General features: G+C 37.4%; 1 protein-coding gene across 1 annotated transcript; it reads right to left on the reverse strand.

Moving 5' to 3' along the window:
- Positions 1-7,855: 7,855 nt before the first annotated feature.
- LOC143534402 (subtilisin-like serine-protease S) lies at positions 7,856-12,682 on the reverse strand. The gene is made up of 11 exons (XM_077028904.1): positions 12,437-12,682; positions 12,274-12,368; positions 12,082-12,179; positions 11,838-11,996; positions 10,930-11,041; positions 10,237-10,789; positions 9,524-9,618; positions 9,194-9,433; positions 8,989-9,103; positions 8,701-8,890; positions 7,856-8,630 (listed from the first exon to the last, which is right to left on the reverse strand). Exons 1-11 carry the CDS (start codon positions 12,518-12,520, stop codon positions 8,056-8,058), a joined length of 2,316 nt encoding a protein of 771 aa, XP_076885019.1. The 5' UTR covers positions 12,521-12,682; the 3' UTR covers positions 7,856-8,055.
- Between the last annotated feature and the right edge of the window lie 6,196 nt (positions 12,683-18,878).

An 18,878-nucleotide genomic window follows, 5' to 3' on the forward strand; every position in this document is an offset into this window, starting at 1 on the left:
TTTTAGGAATGGGCTAATTCAGTAACTTGTACATGATAGCGTTATTGTAGAATTTTCATTTTTGGAAACCAATAATTTTAGTAATACTGAAGTTTTTCAAACCCTTAGGCAGCGTGCTATGGTGGGGGGCTTCGAAACCTCTCCACAGTGCCACGTCAGCGCCACGTTGGCACTGGGGATATCGAAGCCCCAGGGCATAATGCCCCTCTATGGTGAGGGGGCTTCGAAGCCCAACATTTTTTCTTTTTTTTTTATAAAACAAAAAAACCAATACAATAATATATAATACAATAATAAAAAAAATACAATAATACTAAAATACAAAATAAATTAAATAAAAAAACATATAAAAAAATTAAAGCTATTTTTAGTCGTCGTCCTCGCCGTCATCTTGCTTATTACTCCAAAGATGTTCAACCAAATCAGATCGAAGGCTGAAATTCGTTTCTTTTTTCGTGTTTTTAATAAATTAGCAAGTTTCTCATCTTCGTTTAGTGTACAGATCGGCTCTGGCTCATCGTTGTACTCGCCTTGGTAAGTTGGTCTACCCGAGTCCTCCAATATCATATTATGCAAGATAATGCAAGTGTACATTATGTTTCTTAACTTATCCATTTGTAGAAAACGAGCCCGGTTGTCTAATGATAGACCAACGTTTCTTTAATACATCGAATGCCCGTTCGATGTCTTTTCTTGCCGACTCGTGTTTTTTCTTGAAATACTGACGTTTTTCGTCAGTCGGGCACGTAAAGCTAAGAACCAACGTGGCCCACTCCGGATAAATACCGTTGACTAGATAATATCCGTATTCGTAGTTGACATCGTTCGTGGAAAATGAGGTGTCGGGTGAACTTCCGTCTGTGAGGCGGTCAAAAACAGGGGACGCATTAATCACAGCTACATCATTGTTTGCACCGGACATCCCAAAAAACACATGTCATATCCAAAGATCAAATGATGCGGCCGTCTTAAGAATAACTGTTGCCATCATGATCACCCCGATGATATTGACCTTGCCAAGCAACAGGACAGGCTTCCCATTCCCAATGCGTGCAATCGAGGCTACCAAGCATCCCGAGAAAACCGTGTCTTTGTTGATGCACCTCGTATATTTTTTGTACGTCGCTTTGAGTCGGCTTCCTCAAATATTTTTTATGATATAGTTGTGGAATACCTAAGTTTAATAAATTTTATAAAATTCATGCTCAAAATGTTACGGTTTTGAAATAAATAATTAGAATAATAATACTCACATTCGCAGAATGTGTGAAGCGCTTCACGAGCCACTGTCTCCGATATCCGTAAGTACTCTTCCATGGCGTCGCTCGCAGTCCCGTACGCTAGTTGGCGAATTGTCGCCGTGCATTTTTGCAATGTTGAATATCCCGGTTTACCTCTCGCGACCGCCCGTTGTTGGAAGAATGCATAAACGCTTTCTAAATCACCAACTATTTATAAAAATAGTTGGCGACTCATCCGAAAACGGCGCCGAAATCGTTCTGAATCAAAAGTCGCGTCCGGCGAAAAATAATCTTTCATTAACCGGTCATGCGCACCTACGCGATCCCGTTGAAGATGAGGCCGTCTTTTTAGTGGTTGTTAGCTTTTGCAATGCTGGACTACGAGTCGCGCAGCCTCTAGAACGGCACTAAATATCGCTTCATCCTTTGAATCCGAATTGGAAATATCGTCGATATCGGGCTCGAAGTCGGGTGTCAAAGATGAGTCGGAAGACATATTTGGGGAGAAAGTTTTATAAAGTTTAAATAGGAGAATGGAATGTTTGTAGAGAATGGGTGAATGGTATATATATATATATATATATAAAAGGTAAGGTTAAAATGAAAACCCACTTGAGTTGTGAAAACCCGCGAAAACCCTATGTAACATCGTTTTTTTTTGTTACATGTAATATATGTTGTAACATTTAATACAAAACATCGAAACATAAAAAAAAATGGGTTTTGCTATTTTTTAACATTTTTTTACTAATTTTTATATATGTTTTCAAGAGAGAGAAAAAATTATATTTATACTTACATTTTTTATTCACTTTAATTGTGGACCACAAGATTTAAACATTAATTAAAAATATGTGGTTGAGAATGAGTTTCTAGAGTTTTTACAACTCAAGTGGGTTTTCATTTTATACTTAGCCTATATGGGGTAAGGTTATATATATATATATATATATATATATATATATAGGGGAGTGATATTTTGAGAACCATGTTGAGTTATAAGAATTTAAGAACTTCATTCTAGGCCACACATTTAATTAAATTAATTGGAATATGTGGTTGAGATTAAATATGGCAAAAAAGTCAAAGTAGGAGAGAAAATAAATAAGTAACTAATTACACTAACTTTTACGTCCGTTACACATGTGTAAAAAGTCGACTCGGTGCGTAAAAAATTCTGTAATTTTTTTACATGTATGTAACCTACATATATTACGCATGTGTAAAAAAATTCGGAAAAAAAAATCGCTACACTGAGTTCTTTCGAGTTTTTACAACTCAAGTGGGTTTTCATTTTATACTTAGCCTATATGGGGTAAGGTTATATATATATATATATATATATATATATATATATAGGGGAGTGATACTTTGAGAACCATGTTGAGTTATAAGAATTTAAGAACTTCATTCTAGGCCACACATTTAATTAAATTAATTGGAATATGTGGTTGAGATTAAATATGGCAAAAAAGTCAAAGTAGGAGAGAAAATAAATAAGTAACTAATTACACTAACTTTTACGTCCGTTACACATGTGTAAAAAGTCGACTCGGTGCGTAAAAAATTCTGTAATTTTTTTACATGTATGTAACCTACATATATTACGCATGTGTAAAAAAATTCGGAAAAAAAAATCGCTACACTGAGTTCTTTCGAGTTCTTAAAACTCAAAGGGGTTCTCATTTGAAATCTCCCATAATATATATATATATATATATATATATGAAAACCCACTTGAGTTATGAAAATTCTAGAAACTCATTCTCAACCATATATTTTTAATTAATGTTTAAATCTTGTGGTCCACAATTAAAGTAAATAAAAATATAAATATAAATATAACTTTTTTACTCTCTTGAAAACATATATAAAAATTAGTAAAAAAATGTTAAAAAATAGCAAAACATTTTGTTTTTATGTTTCGATATTTTGTATTAAATGGTACAACATATATTACATGTAACAAAAAAAAAAACGATGTTACATAGGGTTTTCACAACTCAAGTGGATTTTCATTTTAGCCTTACCCTATATATATATATATAGTATTTTATATTATTTAATTTTTTTAAGCGGTCAAAAATTTAGCCGTTGGTGGTGGGCCCCCCACCTCACCCCTCACCACGCCCATCGTCCCCTCCACCCTTCCCCCCTCCGCGCCCGGCCATGGTGTCCCCCCCCCCCCCCCCTTCCGCGCCCCCATAGCGATGAGTCTTATGAGTAAACTTTTATTTTTGTCCTTGTGATTTGATCATTTTTGTCATGTTTGTTCCAGAAGATTTTTTTGCATTGTCGTTATCATGTTTCATTTTTTTGCCATTTCCGTCCAAAAGGGACTTTTTTTTTATGAGTCATCATAGTTGGTCACTTAAAAAAAGGCGGAGCTACGTAATGGGCATCACTGGACATCCTCGTCCCTTCACTGCCATTAACTTATTTTGGTCTCATCAAAGCCCATTGCGGTGGTCCTATAAGGTGTTTACGATCAACATCATCGAAACCTATAGGTTGAAGTTAAACCTTTTACACAGTTTAAAATATCAAATATTGAGTTTTTAATAACTAACATGCCATTTATGTTTGAATATATTTAATATTAAATAAATATAATTATTTTTATTTGCTTTAAAAAATATATTCTTCTACACGCACGTTACTACACTAGAAGAGTGCTTGTATGATGCGGTGTGTAGCACAACATTTAGGTTTGTAACTTGTAATATTGTATTTGGAGGAAAAATAGGTGTTAGCCAATTAATTAACAACCCAGTTAAAACATAATTGTTAAAGAGATAATGATCAAAATAACCCTTTTTACCAAACAACATTCTATGACTGGTTGACTAACCCACTCAAACCAAAAATACCTGAAATGATCACTTTCTAAACTGTCAGATCCAATGACATCCGACAAATCTATATGGCATCCTTCCGTTTTTGAACCAACCACATCTAGACACGTGCACACTTAAACGATCGGCCATAAAACTAATCCGTCGGGCTTCATATATATTCTGTCGGACCTCATATCTTTTCTCTCTAGCTTCATATGTATTCTGTCGGGCCGATGGAATAATATTACATACGAAAATGAAGCCCGACGGAATAGATTTACGGCTAACCGTTTAAGTGTATACGTGTCTAGATGTGGTTGATTACAAAACAGAAGAGTGTCAAATAGATTTGTCGGATGTTAGTTCTAATATGTTGGATTAGGGCTGAGCACGGTTCAGTTCGGTTATTAGGCGAAACCCAAACTGACACCGAAGTAATCGGTTATTTGAATATGCAAACCACGGGGCCGACCATAAGGTGTGGCCGGGTGGTCGATGGCCACAGGCCTGACACCGCGCTAGGCCCGAATTGTTTTTTAATTATATGTATTTTTATTAAAACAATATGTATATTTAGTGTTTAAACTCAATTAGATAATCACTAACTTGGTCTACTGGCAAAAGGGTATTGCTACCAACAAAAAGGTTATGGGTTCTAGTTTCATTTGAGACATGTTTAATCCTATTTTTATACAAAAATTTTTTACACAACCTAAATTACAATTTACAATCAAGTCAACCCATATCAAAATTAAATTGTCTAAACCCAACAAAATACTCCTTATACATAAGGCCCAAAAATTTTTTTGACTTCGGCCCAAAATTTTTTTGCTTTCTCAGAGCCGCACCTGGCAAATTGTTCGGTTAATTTCGGTTACAGTTCGGTTATTTTTGGTTTTTTTTTCCAACTATGTGTTGACATTGCAAAAAAATATAAAAATGAAAATGCATATTTTAAGCTTGAATAAGAACATGTTAGAGTACCACAGTTCACATATATATTGAATTCAAAAAACAAAAATAGGCACGTGTTACGAGGAACTATACGAATACAAAGTTGCTAAATATAGTTTAAAAATTAAAAAGCATCAAAAGTTTAGTCTCAATCTTCATTTATCATCTTATTTATTTATCTTAAAAGTTTAGTTCATTCCTCGTCATCTTAATAATCTTTATCATCATCAATCGGTTTGGTTCGGGTTTTTTCGGTTTTTTAAAAATGGATAACCGAATCGAAACCGAAATTTCTGTTTTTCAAAAAAAATAAATAAATTTAACGGTCGGTTAATGCTTCGGTTCGGTTTTTTCGGTGCGGTTTTTCAGTTAATTCGGTTTCTATTCGGTTAATTCGGTTTTCTGCTCACCCCTATGTTGGATTCGACAGCTTAGAAAGTGATCATTTTAGGTATTTTTGATTTGAGTGGGTTAGGTAAGTAATGTTGTTGGTAAAAGGGCCATTTTGGTCATTATCCCTAATTGTTTTTATACTTTTAAATAGGATTAACATACTCATATTAAAGATAAAAAACAGTTGCTATTATAATGTAAATTTTTTTTATATCTTTTTTTTTGAAATGACGAATAACAAGTTATTGATGTCTACAAAAGATGGGAAAACTTGCATGATGCTAGAAGTATTGGGCTTTAAAGGATTATATCATATGTTTTAAAAGTTGTAATGGTTTAAACTCTTATAATTATGTAAAATTATTGTTTTCCCCTCATATGTATGTATTATATTGTATATATATTATATTATAGTATAGAGAAGAAAGATAAGAAAAGAGAGTTAATTAATACTCAGCAACGATGGGTAAGGTATACGCTCAAGAAAGTGACTTGTCACTCAAGTTTATCTAGTGACCATTCTATACTGGAATAGTGAATGATGATAAGTGTGCCACCAGTAGTGGAAGATTAGCAATGAAAGGATACCTATATGGACATGTGGCTATATATGTTGAAGAACGACTATGAAGGTGATATTATTAAGGCGAGCACGTTTTTATTGATAAGAAATGGTGCAAAGAATCTCGAGTTGAAATGGTGAGTTTGGTGAAGACTTTATTACTTTAATTTCCTTTTAAGTTGTTTGGATATTTTTTTTAAACGACCAAAAAAAAATACTTCATTCAGATGAAATCTAACGAGCCGCTAGACCCACCTGTACATACGCCAACACGTTCAAAAAGACTAGACACCAAAACAAACACAACCAAAACAACAAACGAGCCTAGCCCCCTAACAACTTAAGGGTGTTACAACTGAAATCTACGTCAATTCTCACAAGAAAGATCACCTTTTTTTATCCCTATTCTTAATCCAAAGAAAGCTCATGATCTTTATCTCTTCCACCAAGCTCGACACATGAATCGGAGTCCCGGAGTGCACCAATGCATTTCTTCTTTTCCACAAAGTTGCAATCAAACATACTACTTGGAAGACTTTGGCCTTCCGGTCAGGTGCGTTACCCAATCCCAATTACCACAGATCCAACCATCCAGCATATATAACCAATTTGCTACCGAGCAACTTAATTTTAATCTTTCCAAGGTTAAAAAAATTTGGAAACCAGATGCCGAAAGGAATCGAGTCAACCCAGCAATCTAGCAAAAAAAAAAAACCATGTGTTTGCCATTTTTCACCTGGTGGCGGAAACCCCCTGCTAATGTCAACACCGACTTTTTTTAATACGGCGTCGATCTTGACAATTTTACTCCATGGACAGTAGAGGTGTACAAAACCAGTTTTAAACCCAAACCGAACCAGTTTGGTCAACGGCTGGTTAAAACCGGTTTGACTCAAACCACTCAAACCGGTTCGGTTTATAAACCGGTTTAGAAGCAAGATAGGTCGGCCTGGTCACGTCGGTTCGGTCCGGTCCGGTTTATAAACCGGTTTAACCTTAACCAGTTTTTCTCAAACCGGTTCGGTTTTAAAACCGATTTGGTAGAACTTAAGGAGAACCGGTCATGAAACTGCCCATGATGAGGCGCCTATATAATAATTTGTTCTCTATAATGGACCAAGAATATGTTCTAATGTTCTAGCTAGCTGACTTGTGCTAATGCCTAATAATGATTGATCTTGCTTATTATGGGCTAACATGGGACGCCTATATTATATAGTTTGTTCCCTGACAATGAGCTATGAAACTGTCCTAGCTTACCTGTGCTAGTCTCTAGCTAATAACAGACGAAAATTAGGATGCGTATATGTAATCGGTGAGGCTGAACGTTCCCTCCCTATATATCAAATCACCCTTAAACAGAGAGTTGGTGACATTTGGTAAAAATAAAAAATAAACTACAGAAGGATAGATATATTTAAGATTTAACAGAGCCCATGTAATTTGTTCTAGTTGACTTGTACTAGTCTTTAGCTAACAATGAGCAATGACACAGGTCACATATAATTAGTTCAAAAGTGTTCTAGCCCATTATGAAGATAATGGGCCATGATGGCATAAATTGTTATCTTGCTTAAAATAGGCGATGATGGGTTACCCAATAATTATTGTAACATGAAAATGGACTGATGGTAATAATTTTTCTTTTTCAATATTAATTCTTTTGGATATTTCCAATGATTATTCTAGCGGGAATTTTTTTAACAACAAAGCACTTGTAAATATTATATTCCACCTCACTTCACACTCGTAAGAGAAACACCATGCCACTGAAACCAATATGTCACGAGTATTATAAAAGCGGGGATGATGGTAATCATAACTTATTAGACTCCTCGCTTAAAAATGTTCATTCATAAGTTTAACCACTAACTAACACTTTTGGTTCACAAATCACAATTTTATTAAAGACCATCCACTAAACACCGAACCGTGCCGACAATAAAAATAAATAAAAGTTGTACATATCTCATATCCAATCCCCTAATCAAGATAAACTGCACAAGACTCATCTAAGCTCGTTTTAGTATAATAGTAGTGTATCCTCACCAATCTTTGAATCTATAAGTTATGTACCCGAGCCCACGTCAGAAGGCGCGGTCCGGACCACCAGAGGTGTGGTCACTCGCGCCTTCCCATTCTTCCATTGTAAGTAACCAAAAGCATAACCTTTAGATGGCGCAGAGGATTTAAAAGTGGCGGTAAAATTCATTTTCTGACCATACGTGTCAAAAACAAGTCGACTCGGGACAATATCAACTTGAACCCCGTGCGGAGGAGACACCACGGCCCGATAAATGGTTCGTTTTGTTGGCTTCCCGACAAAAGTCAAAGTTCTCGTGACCGAAAAGTTTGACTTGAGCTCGGGTACAACTATTGAAGGATAGTTAAGATTGGAAGGTGTTGAGAACCTCGGTTGGGTCTCACACGTGCTGTTGTCTCGGGTAATGAGGTGAAGTAACTTATTGTCATAACCGATTGAGCAAAGAAACGCTTTGTAGCTCGTGGGTGTCGTGTCATAGACTAGACCTGGGTCAAGGGCTAATGTCGGGTCAACGAACCCAGAACCAAAGTCAAAGGGGTTTCCCCGTCGGCCTTCTGGGTCAACCCGCATTGGTTTTCCACTCTTGTCGAAAATCGAAGCTGTATGAAACGTGTTAAATTATGAAAGTGGCAAGTTTTACATTTTTTATGTTATGCAGTAAACACTTACCAGTAGTCATGATTGCGGATTTAACAGCTGAAGGAGACCATGAGGGATGAACTGCTTTTATTAAAGCTACGATTCCGGTTACATGTGGGCATGCCATTGAAGTTCCTGACATAATGTTGTACTTCATTTTTTGCCCGATTGCTGGGGACCACGCGGCCAGGATGTTTAATCCGGGAGCTGCAACGTCCGGCTACAAATGAACCGCTTAGATTAGTTCTTTTAAATGGTCAACACCACTAAATCAATTTTCTTTATGAAAAGTTTCATCCAACAGTTAAGCATATATACCTTTAAAATTTCGGGGTTTAATCCATTGGGACCTTTTGATGAGAAGGAAGCAACACGAGGCGCGTGTTGAGATCCTATAACCGCCTCCGATGCATGAATCTGCGACGTTGGATTCCTGCATTTGCAAGAATGACAGTTACATTGCAGAAGAAAAGTCAACCACAATTGACCCGAAAGTCAACCACTCGAAGCAAAATGCACAAACCTTGTGTTATTAATATACGATAAAATCCGCTTTCCTACTTTCCTCCCAACACTAACAGCCGGGATCACAAACGGGATTGCAACATCGACGTCTTCATCTACAAGGATCATCCCGACTCCACCAGCTGCTTTGACTATTTGACTTTTAGCCACCTTTGACTCTGATGACCGCTCTGCGTGTCTACATAACAACACCTTACCTCGTGTCTTGGTGTAGTTCAATGAGCTTTCTAAGCAGTAACTGCACCGAAACATAAAGATTTTAACGCTTCAATTTACGCGCTGTGATCGGTTACTTCGTAACAATAAATAAAAGTACCTGTTGCTTCACCTGGATTGATAGGGAGTGAAGTAACCCCCATGTGCTGTTGAAGCAGATATTATTTTTGCAGGGGCTCTCATGCCAAGTACACTTAGACCTTCACCCTGCAAGCATTGAAACGAACCGTTAACCGTTAGCTGTGACTATTGTTTGTCTCCACCACCGCTATTGAACCTAATTAATATTTTTTTAATATGGCCCGTTTAGACCCAGACTCATTTTGTTTAGAACCTGTCTTGACCTGCCACCCGAACTTGAACTGTAAGTGAGCCAAACCAAACTGGGTTCAGGCTCGACCTCAAACTTAAATGGCTCGACTCAACTTTAAAAAGCAGACGAGCTCGAGCTCAGCTCGTGAAAAGCACGAGCCGTCTCATTAATTATTTTTTACCTTTTTTATTTTTTTTACATATAATTAATATAAAAGACAAAAAAAATATTTTTTAACAAACACAATACAATATTTATAAACTGGAGATTTTATAACATTATATGTATTATTTTTGGTTTTTTCGTTTTTTTTCTTAAAGATCGAGAGCATATTCAAGATATCTATGTATATTTTTTACAATATTTTTGTATGTTGTTATTATTATCCTCATTATTATTAAAATTTTCTATTTAATTTCAATGAGCTAACCGAGTGAGCCAATTATCAAACGAGCACAAACCCAGCCACGAGGTTTTTGAACAGCCCTACACCCCAACCACGCCAGTCTTACCTTCACGTTAACACCATTTCCCATTTGCACATTAGCCGTAAACTCTCGGTCAATGGAGGTTGCTGCAACCGTGATGATCCATGGAGCGAGATTAGTCGCAGACCCTGGGGTCCCCTGGTTACCAACCGAAGAAACAACCGTTATCCCATGGCTAACCGTGTGAAACGAGCCAATCGAAATAGCATCATTAAAGTAATCTCCTTGAGGGAAATCCAGGCCAAGAGACAACGACACAATATGAACCCCGTCTCTGACCGCATCATCAAACGCAGCTAATATATCCGCATCATAACAACCTGAATCCCAACAAGTCTTGTAGACAGCCACCCGAGCCATCGGTGCACCACCTCTCGCACCACCCTGAGCCAGACCCTTGTAGTTCATGTCCATCACGTACCGCCCTGCAGCCGTGGAGGCCGTGTGGGTCCCATGCCCGTTACTATCTCTTGCTGACCGATACGATCGTTTGTTTCTTGGATCATCAGCATATTCGGCATTATCTTGTATTTCAGCTTCATATCCACTTAGATAATATCTAGCACCTATCAGTTTCCTATGTAAACACAAAACTTAGATCAGATTTGAATCCAATCATGAACCAAAATAAGTTTGTTTCACTTCTAATAAAAATAAAATAAAATAAAAAAACCAATCATGGAGGTAATAATAGCTCAATAATAATTGAAGTAGCACCTGTTACAATGTGTAATATTGAATGCTTCCCCTGATTGGCATTTTCCTCTCCAGCCAGCTGGCACAGGAGGCATGCCAGCATCACTAAAACTTGCTGATTCGGGCCAAATTCCTGTTAATTACACACGCTTTCGTTTCAAGAAATCGATAAAGATTGTAACTTTAGATTAATAAAGGTCCAAATTCCTGTTACTTAAACGCGCTTTTGTTTCAAGAAATCGATAAAGATTGTAACTTTAGATTAATAACGGTCCAAATTCCTGTTACTTACACGCGTTTTTGTTTCAAGAAATCGATAAAGATTGTAACTTCAGGTTAATAACAGGCCAAATTCCTGTTAATTACTCACGTTTTTGTTTCAATCGATAAAGATTTGTAACTTTAGATTGATAACATTAACAGAATGAATCCCACATTGATAAAGACATAAAAGAGCCCAAAAGTTGTAATTTTGGCTTGTATATATCAATATGAGCACACAGAATGCATAATTCAAGAAAGTTGCGGTCATGGAAAGTTTATATACAATAAAAAGACAGTCTTGGTTGTATTTAAGATAATATTCAAAAAATTGTAAACTCATAAAGATTTTTCAACTTTTATCCTGAAAAATAAAGATGATATGAAGATCTGTTTTTTATGGTCCTACAGAGAGAAAGAGCATGTGTTCTGTTTTCTATACAACAAATTTACACTACTTTGCACTCAAAAAGAAAGTGAGAGATAATTAGATATCATATCATTTGAGGACTTTTGTTATAACCTTTCTTAGAAAGTATTATTTTTTTTATAAAGTTGGTTTAAACAAGCATGAATGACAGTTTTACTCAAATGGTTAGGTAACACAGATGAAACAAAAACAATATCCTCAACTTTACATTTACTTTTAGGAATTATGAACATCAAACCTGTATCGATGAAACCGATAATGACATTAACTTGATCCTTGGTTGAAAAACCAGGGACCTCCATTGTTTCTTCCCCAACAAGACCAATGAAATCCCATGAATGTGTTGTATGCAAGCTTCTTCTTTTACTCTCAAACACAGACACCACTTCAGGCATCTCTGCAACATTTGATCATCAAATTCACAAGTTGTCAAAGATACCAAATTCACAACTAAAAATCTGTTTTTTTTTAAATAAACTTACTGGATATTTGAAGAGCTTGATCATCTGTCAATCTTGCTGCAAACCCTCTAAACCCATGTTTATAACTATACAAATGAGATGCTTGTGCTTCTTCAATACTGTTGCAAAAGAGGGAAATCTTAAAGAAAGTTAAAAAAGATTCAATCTTTATAAAAACCCAATTTTGATATCAAATGGGATTTGATGATTTACCTTCCACTATGAACAGAAACAAGAATTTCATGATTTGTCATCAAGATTTCATCTGGGTCATCACTATCATTACCACCCATATACACCACATACACCTACAACCAAAAAAAAAAGAAACAATAAAAAACTGTTGTATAACTAACAAGATCCAAAACAAATATACCTTAGCATAAGTGAAGATTGTAGTAATCTGTGCAAGAAAAATGCATATGAAAAGACCCAAAAAGATATTATGAGAAGAGCCCATTTCTGCAGGCTAGAAACTGTTGTTCAACTATAAAAAGTTCGTAACTTTTTTTTAAAGAAAATGTAATTTATTGAGGTGAGGGAGAATGTGAAGTAAATAAAGAAGGTCGCATGAAGAATGAGAGGAATGGGAGATGGGTCACAGGGATGCTGTGGCTTATTGTCGTTGGCTGATGCTGTCATGTACATTTATAATTTATTTATTTATAAGAAGAATATACCCAAAATGTGATTTTGTGTGTAACGTACATTAGATGAATGATTAGGCTTAAAATTATTGGGAAAATGTTTTCATAATATCCTCCCCCACACTATTGCTAAGTACAAATGATTTATGAGAAAGTTACAAAAACTAATCATTTATGTAATTATACCTAATCATGTTGTGACTAATTCATTTTCATGAATGTCTAGAGGTATGTGAATTCACTATTACGCATTCACTTTAATTCGTATAACAGTTTTACATCTAGTTATGGTACATAATACATTATACGAAACAAATATTAAATGAATCACTTGTGTATCCTGTAAAAATGACTCCTGGTATGCCTCACGTATCGGGATACATGACCTCATCTTCATGTTAGGTATTCTCTTTGTAAGTAGTTTAGATTTGAACTTAGGACTTCTACGACTATGTGTTGTCCATTAATGCCTAGGGCATTTTCAGTATCAAATCAGCACATTAACGCCAGTTACACTGCACCAAGGTGTTGATGTGCAGCATTAACCGCGCCCGGGTGGGGTGGGGGGGGGGGGGGGGTTGAACCCATTAACAAGTGTTATAAATGATAAAGTATAGGGTCCACCCACTAACAACCAATCAAACCTTCTTTTTTTGGTTACTTTACTTCTTCCACTTCATAGATAATTAGTTAAAGCTAGTTAAGTCAAATGAGTGGACTATTGCGGGGTTGTTTATTGCTTAGCCCGGATTGCTTAGGAATCATTTATGACGATCAAGACAAAATTGATTCAAGGTTGTTCGTTACAGAATTAGACAATCCAGTGAGTTTTACTACCATACTAGATTATTCAAGAGCATTTTAGACAAAAAATTTCAATGATCTTGCAAGTATTTCGCTTTTACCATTTATTAATCTTCTATACGTTTTTTTTTATTATTATACATGAGTTATAGTATATGCTAGTGTTGCTTATGAACGTTAGTTGAATATTTTCTTATTGTGTACAACATTTCTTTTAGCATAATAATGCTTTAACATTTGTAAATGCACTCAGGAGTTGAATGATAGTTGTGCACGTATGCATGGTTGTGATTTGTGAACATGTGGTGATTGAATATTTATGATATTATGTTTTTTAAAGAATTCTGTGTTGCTTTATGATTTTTTTTAAAGTTGGTTTGGTATTTTAATTTCATTATGATCACTTTAGTGTAACTATATTTACTTAAACCCAAAGAAAAATAAGAATAAACATTAGTACGAGTTAGAAGGTGTTAAGTATGCATGTCTATAAACTATTTCTTTTATAGGCCAACGAACCTAGTGGTTTAACGGCGTACCACCCTTTTTGACAGCCCTGCTTAGTGGTGGTCGAAGAGGCAACGGTCCAAGCAGGTCAAAGAGGCCTATTATTAGTGTTAACAATCGACACTGAGTCACCTTGTAGGGATCTTGTTGTGCATCCAACAAGTGACACACAATGTAGAAAAAAATTATAATTTTTTATTCAAATGCTAATGGAAGATATTTTGGATGTGCTTTATTGACAGAAAATCGGTCAGTCATCAATTGTAAGTCACTTCTAGTGGTAACTAAGCTATCACCGATAGAGTTTTCAGCTGAGGATTTTCAACTAATATAGTTTTAATTATCAACGATTTTAACAACACATATAAACCGTCAACCGAAATGTTGTGATGATTCTAACCATATATAAGTAAAGAATTTAGTCTAATTTCCATACATTATTTACTAATAAATTTTGCATATTTGTTGTTACTGTTTTATTGAACTCTTATGAGTATCAATGAAATATTTGAGTTTGAAAGTAAACTATACATTATTCATAGAGAGAGATCCAGGCACTACGAATTACTAAACCTCCTAAAACATACAATGCATTACAACTTTCAAGGTATTTATGAAGTTAATTAACTATAAGATGTGAGGCACCTATGGCTACATGTATGAAGAAATAGATTTATTGTAGCTTGGTCGATCAGTCTATCATTTTACCTGAAAAATTATTAACCAACCACTAGGATGAACCTATTTATTCATAAATGTTTCGATCCTTGTTTGTATGCATAAGTTACATTCAACAACGTGCTTTAGTCCATCTAATACTACATACACTACATATCTACGAGAAGGCTCAAAATGCATTGTGTTTTTGTTTCTGAGACTAGGAGATGTGTAACACCCCGACCAAAGGCGGATTATACATCGGGGCGCCACATATTGTTTCATTACTCGTGACACTATTGGGTGTCAATATTTAATAAATACATTCGTTCGCGCACGCGCAAAGTAAACATAAGGTAACATAAATCATCATAAATCAATATATTATAAATCATAATAATCGAACAGCCATAACTTGTCTTGATACATTTTAATCTAGGTCCAAAAGTAAAACGTCCTATGTGTCCACAAGCTCCAAATGTAGCTACAGCAAACCTGAACATGTGTTAAAATAAACGTCAAACACTTGCGTGTTGGTGAGAAATCAAGTTTAATACAATACATAGATAACAATAAATCTGCGCGCAACATGTGTATGTCTGGTTTTCAACAAGGGTGTAATCCGATCGGGACCAACTCTAAGATTCATAGACTGCCAGTGCTCACAATTGAGCTCACAAACAAGAAGGACTGTGCAAGTGTAAACAAAAGAGAAAATCATAAACGATAGTTCTCCCGTGTTCATCTAATGGTACCATGAGAACTGCGGAATAGACCGACAAGACGGTTAATGATCCACACATACAAATAAACAGCCAAGTCTACGTCCTCAACACATGGGATACTGCGCGACTAAAGTTCATAAACAGTTAAGACTCTAAGTTTGTATGAACACATGAACATCCCAAAACATTAAAAGCAAAAAGGGATTAGGTACGAGATTACTCACTTGATAAACGATGCGGTGTAAGATAAAGCAAGAACCAACTTTAAACAAGCACAAGTTAACCTATAAATAAGATTATTGTTTTAATGATTTGCTTTAAGTCTTGATTATAAGTTAGCATAATTAATAAGTAAATTATTATATATAATATATATTACCGGAAAAGCAGGGCAGAACAGGATAGAAGACGAAGGCAAAGAGAGAGGAGACGGCAGAGGAAGAACAACGGCAAGGAGCAAGAGAGAACAGGAGAGTTTAAGTGCTTTGTGTGTGTAGTGTTAGGAAATTAACATTATTATTTATAGGGAAACCCTAGGGAACACAATCCCTAGAAAAGGGGAAAAGATCTCCAAAAAGTAAAAGATTCCAAAAACAAAAGATATCAAAAGATATGGCAGCTGCAGGGGCAAGATAAAGCTGACAGGGAACAGTAAACAGGCATGGGAGGGTCAGATAAAGGTACTGGTCAAGCATGGAAAAGCAGATCTCAAAAGATAATGACAGTCACTTTTTCTGTCAACCAATGGGGTTGGTGCGCATGCTGCGCCAAAAGTGGCTCTTCAGACATAAGATAGGTCAGGTCAACAGCACAGAAGATAAGACAACACAAAAGTAAACGGCTGGATTAAACAGAAGAAAAGACTCAAGACATAGCGCGAGAAAGCTTGAGCGCGAAGGCAGACACAGAAGGTCAAGAGTGCGCGAGCGCGAAGGCAGACAGAACCAACCTTAACGCGTCGCGGGAAGAACTACATTTCTAAGCGCGCCGCGGGATGAACTTCAATTCTAAGCGCGTCGCGAGAAGAACTATATTCCTTAGCGCGTCGCGGGAAGAACGGTATCCATAGCGCGCCGCGGGAAGAACTAAAATCCTTAGCGCGCTGCGGGGACAGTTCGTCTCGCGTATCGCAGTAACAGGTGGTTTTCACGAAAGCTTCCTTGTAAGGAGTCTGGCGCGTGGAGCTGCGCAGACAACTTAGGCGGGAAGGAACAAAGGACAGTTAGGGGTTCAAGGCTTAAGGGCGGGACGGCGACAAGAGGGAAAAGAAGGCGGAAAGAGAGAAGAAAGAAAGAGAGAGAAAGAGGCGGGAATGAAAATATATTATTATTATTAAAAGTAAAATATAAGTATAAATAAATATTAAATCATAAAAGAAAGAGATCGGATAAGAGAAACGGGTACCTGGGTCGGGTCGGATCGGGGCAGATGTCACAGTCTCCCCTACTTTAAGAAATTTCGTCCCGAAATTTATCTCGAAGTAGGTTGCGCAGAGAATAGGTGCGGGTACTTGATCTTCATCTGATCTTCCCTTTCCCATGTAAACTCGGCTCCGCGCTTGGACTCCCAGCGAACTTTCACGATAGGGATGCGACTGCGCTTGGTTTGCTTAACCTCGCGATCCATAATCTCAACAGGCTTCTCAACGAAATGCATAGATTCATCAACTTGAACTTCATCAAGTGGAATGTGAAGGTTCTCGTCAGCTAAACACTTCTTGAGATTGGATACATGGAACGTTGGATGCACATTGCTGAGCGCGGGCGGCAGGTCAAGTCTGTAGGCAACTTTTCCTACACGCGCGAGAATCTTAAATGGTCCAACATATCGAGGAGCAAGCTTACCTTTCTTCCCAAAGCGGACAACACCCTTCCAGGGCGACACTTTGAGGAGAACAAGATCACCAACTTGGAATTCGAGAGGCTTCCGCCTACGATCTGCGTAACTCTTCTGTCGGCTTCTGGCAGTCAGCAGATGATCACGGATCTTGGCGATTTTATCGGTTGTTTCTTGAACAAGTTCGGGTCCTGTGATTTGAGCTTCTCCCACTTCGCTCCAACAAATCGGGGAGCGGCACTTACGACCGTAAAGTGCTTCAAATGGGGCCATACCGATACTGGAATGATAGCTGTTATTATAAGAGAACTCGATCAAAGGCAGGTGTGAATCCCAATTACCTCCAAAATCAAGAACACAAGATCGGAGCATATCCTCAAGAGTTTGAATAGTTCGCTCAGACTGACCGTCAGTCTGAGGATGATATGCCGTACTCATGTCCAAGCGAGTTCCTAGCGTAGATTGGAGAGATTTCCAAAAGCGAGATATAAACCGGCCATCGCGATCGGATATGATGCTCAAAGGAGTACCATGGCGGCAGACAATTTCCTTGACATAAAGCTGCGCGAGTTGCTCAACACGGTAGTTTTCACGAATGGGCAGAAAGTGAGCAGACTTAGTCAAACGATCCACTATTACCCAAATGCTATCATGTTTGCTTGCTGTCAAAGGTAACTTGGTAATGAAGTCGATCGCTATACTTTCCCATTTCCACGTAGGAATTTCTGGTTGTTCGAGCAAACCAGATGGGCGTTGGTGTTCAGCTTTTACCTTAGAACAAGTCAGGCATCTAGCTACGAACATAGCAATATCCTATTTCATACCGGGCCACCAATAAGTAATGCGCAAATCCTTGTACATCTTATCAGCGCCAGGATGAACGGAATACCGAGATTTATGCGCTTCACTCAGGATATCAGCGCGAAGATTCTCATCAAAGGGAATCCAGATGCGATTGAGATAGCAGAGAATTCCACTCAGATTGGGCACAAAATGCGCTTCCGCGCCATACGCTAACTCGGCGCGAAGGTTACCAGTGCTGATGGATGCGCGCTGTGCGTCACGAATACGCGATTCAAGGTTGCTTTGAATCGGCGCGAAGTGAAGCTGCGTGCGCGGCAAGATACAGTTAAGCTGGCAGGGTTTTCGGCTGAGCGCATCGGCTACCACATTAGCCTTACCAGGATGATACCGGATCTCACAATCGTAATCGCTGATGAGTTCGTTCCATCGGCGTTGCCTCATGTTAAGTTCCTTCTGATCAAAGATATGCTGAAGGCTTTTATGGTCAGTGTAAAGGATACACTTAGTACCATAAAGGTAGTGTCTCCAGATCTTCAAGGCAAAAACAACTGCGCCTAGTTCGAGGTCGTGAGTTGTATAATTCTTCTCGTGAACCTTGAGTTGCCTCGATGCGTAAGCGATAACCTTGCCTCGTTGCATAAGAACACAACCGAGACCTTGGTTGGAGGCATCGCAGTACACGACAAAATCATCATTACCCTCAGGTAGCGCAAGAACAGGAGCTTCACACAACAAACGCTTGAGCGTTAGAAAGGCTTCTTCTTGCTGCGAGCCCCAAATATACGGTTTACCTTTGTGCGTTAGAGCTGTTAAAGGCAAAGCGATCTTTGAGAAGTTC

This window comes from Bidens hawaiensis, unplaced genomic scaffold, assembly GCF_021521415.1.
Source record: "Bidens hawaiensis isolate Kalapana, Puna unplaced genomic scaffold, B.hawaiensis_p1.1 tig00010163_1, whole genome shotgun sequence".
NCBI classification, from domain to species: Eukaryota; Viridiplantae; Streptophyta; class Magnoliopsida; order Asterales; family Asteraceae; genus Bidens; species Bidens hawaiensis.

Excerpts from the sequence above, each read along its gene's own strand:
- LOC143534402 (XM_077028904.1), bottom strand. The coding sequence starts at position 12,520 with ATGGGCTCTTCTCATAATATCTTTTTGGGTCTTTTCATATGCATTTTT. Across the intron at positions 8,891-8,988 it reads TAAACCCCGAAATTTTAAAG|CCGGACGTTGCAGCTCCCGG; the intron begins GTATATATGCTT and ends GTTCATTTGTAG. Across the intron at positions 8,631-8,700 it reads ATCCGCAATCATGACTACTG|CTTCGATTTTCGACAAGAGT; the intron begins GTAAGTGTTTAC and ends CGTTTCATACAG.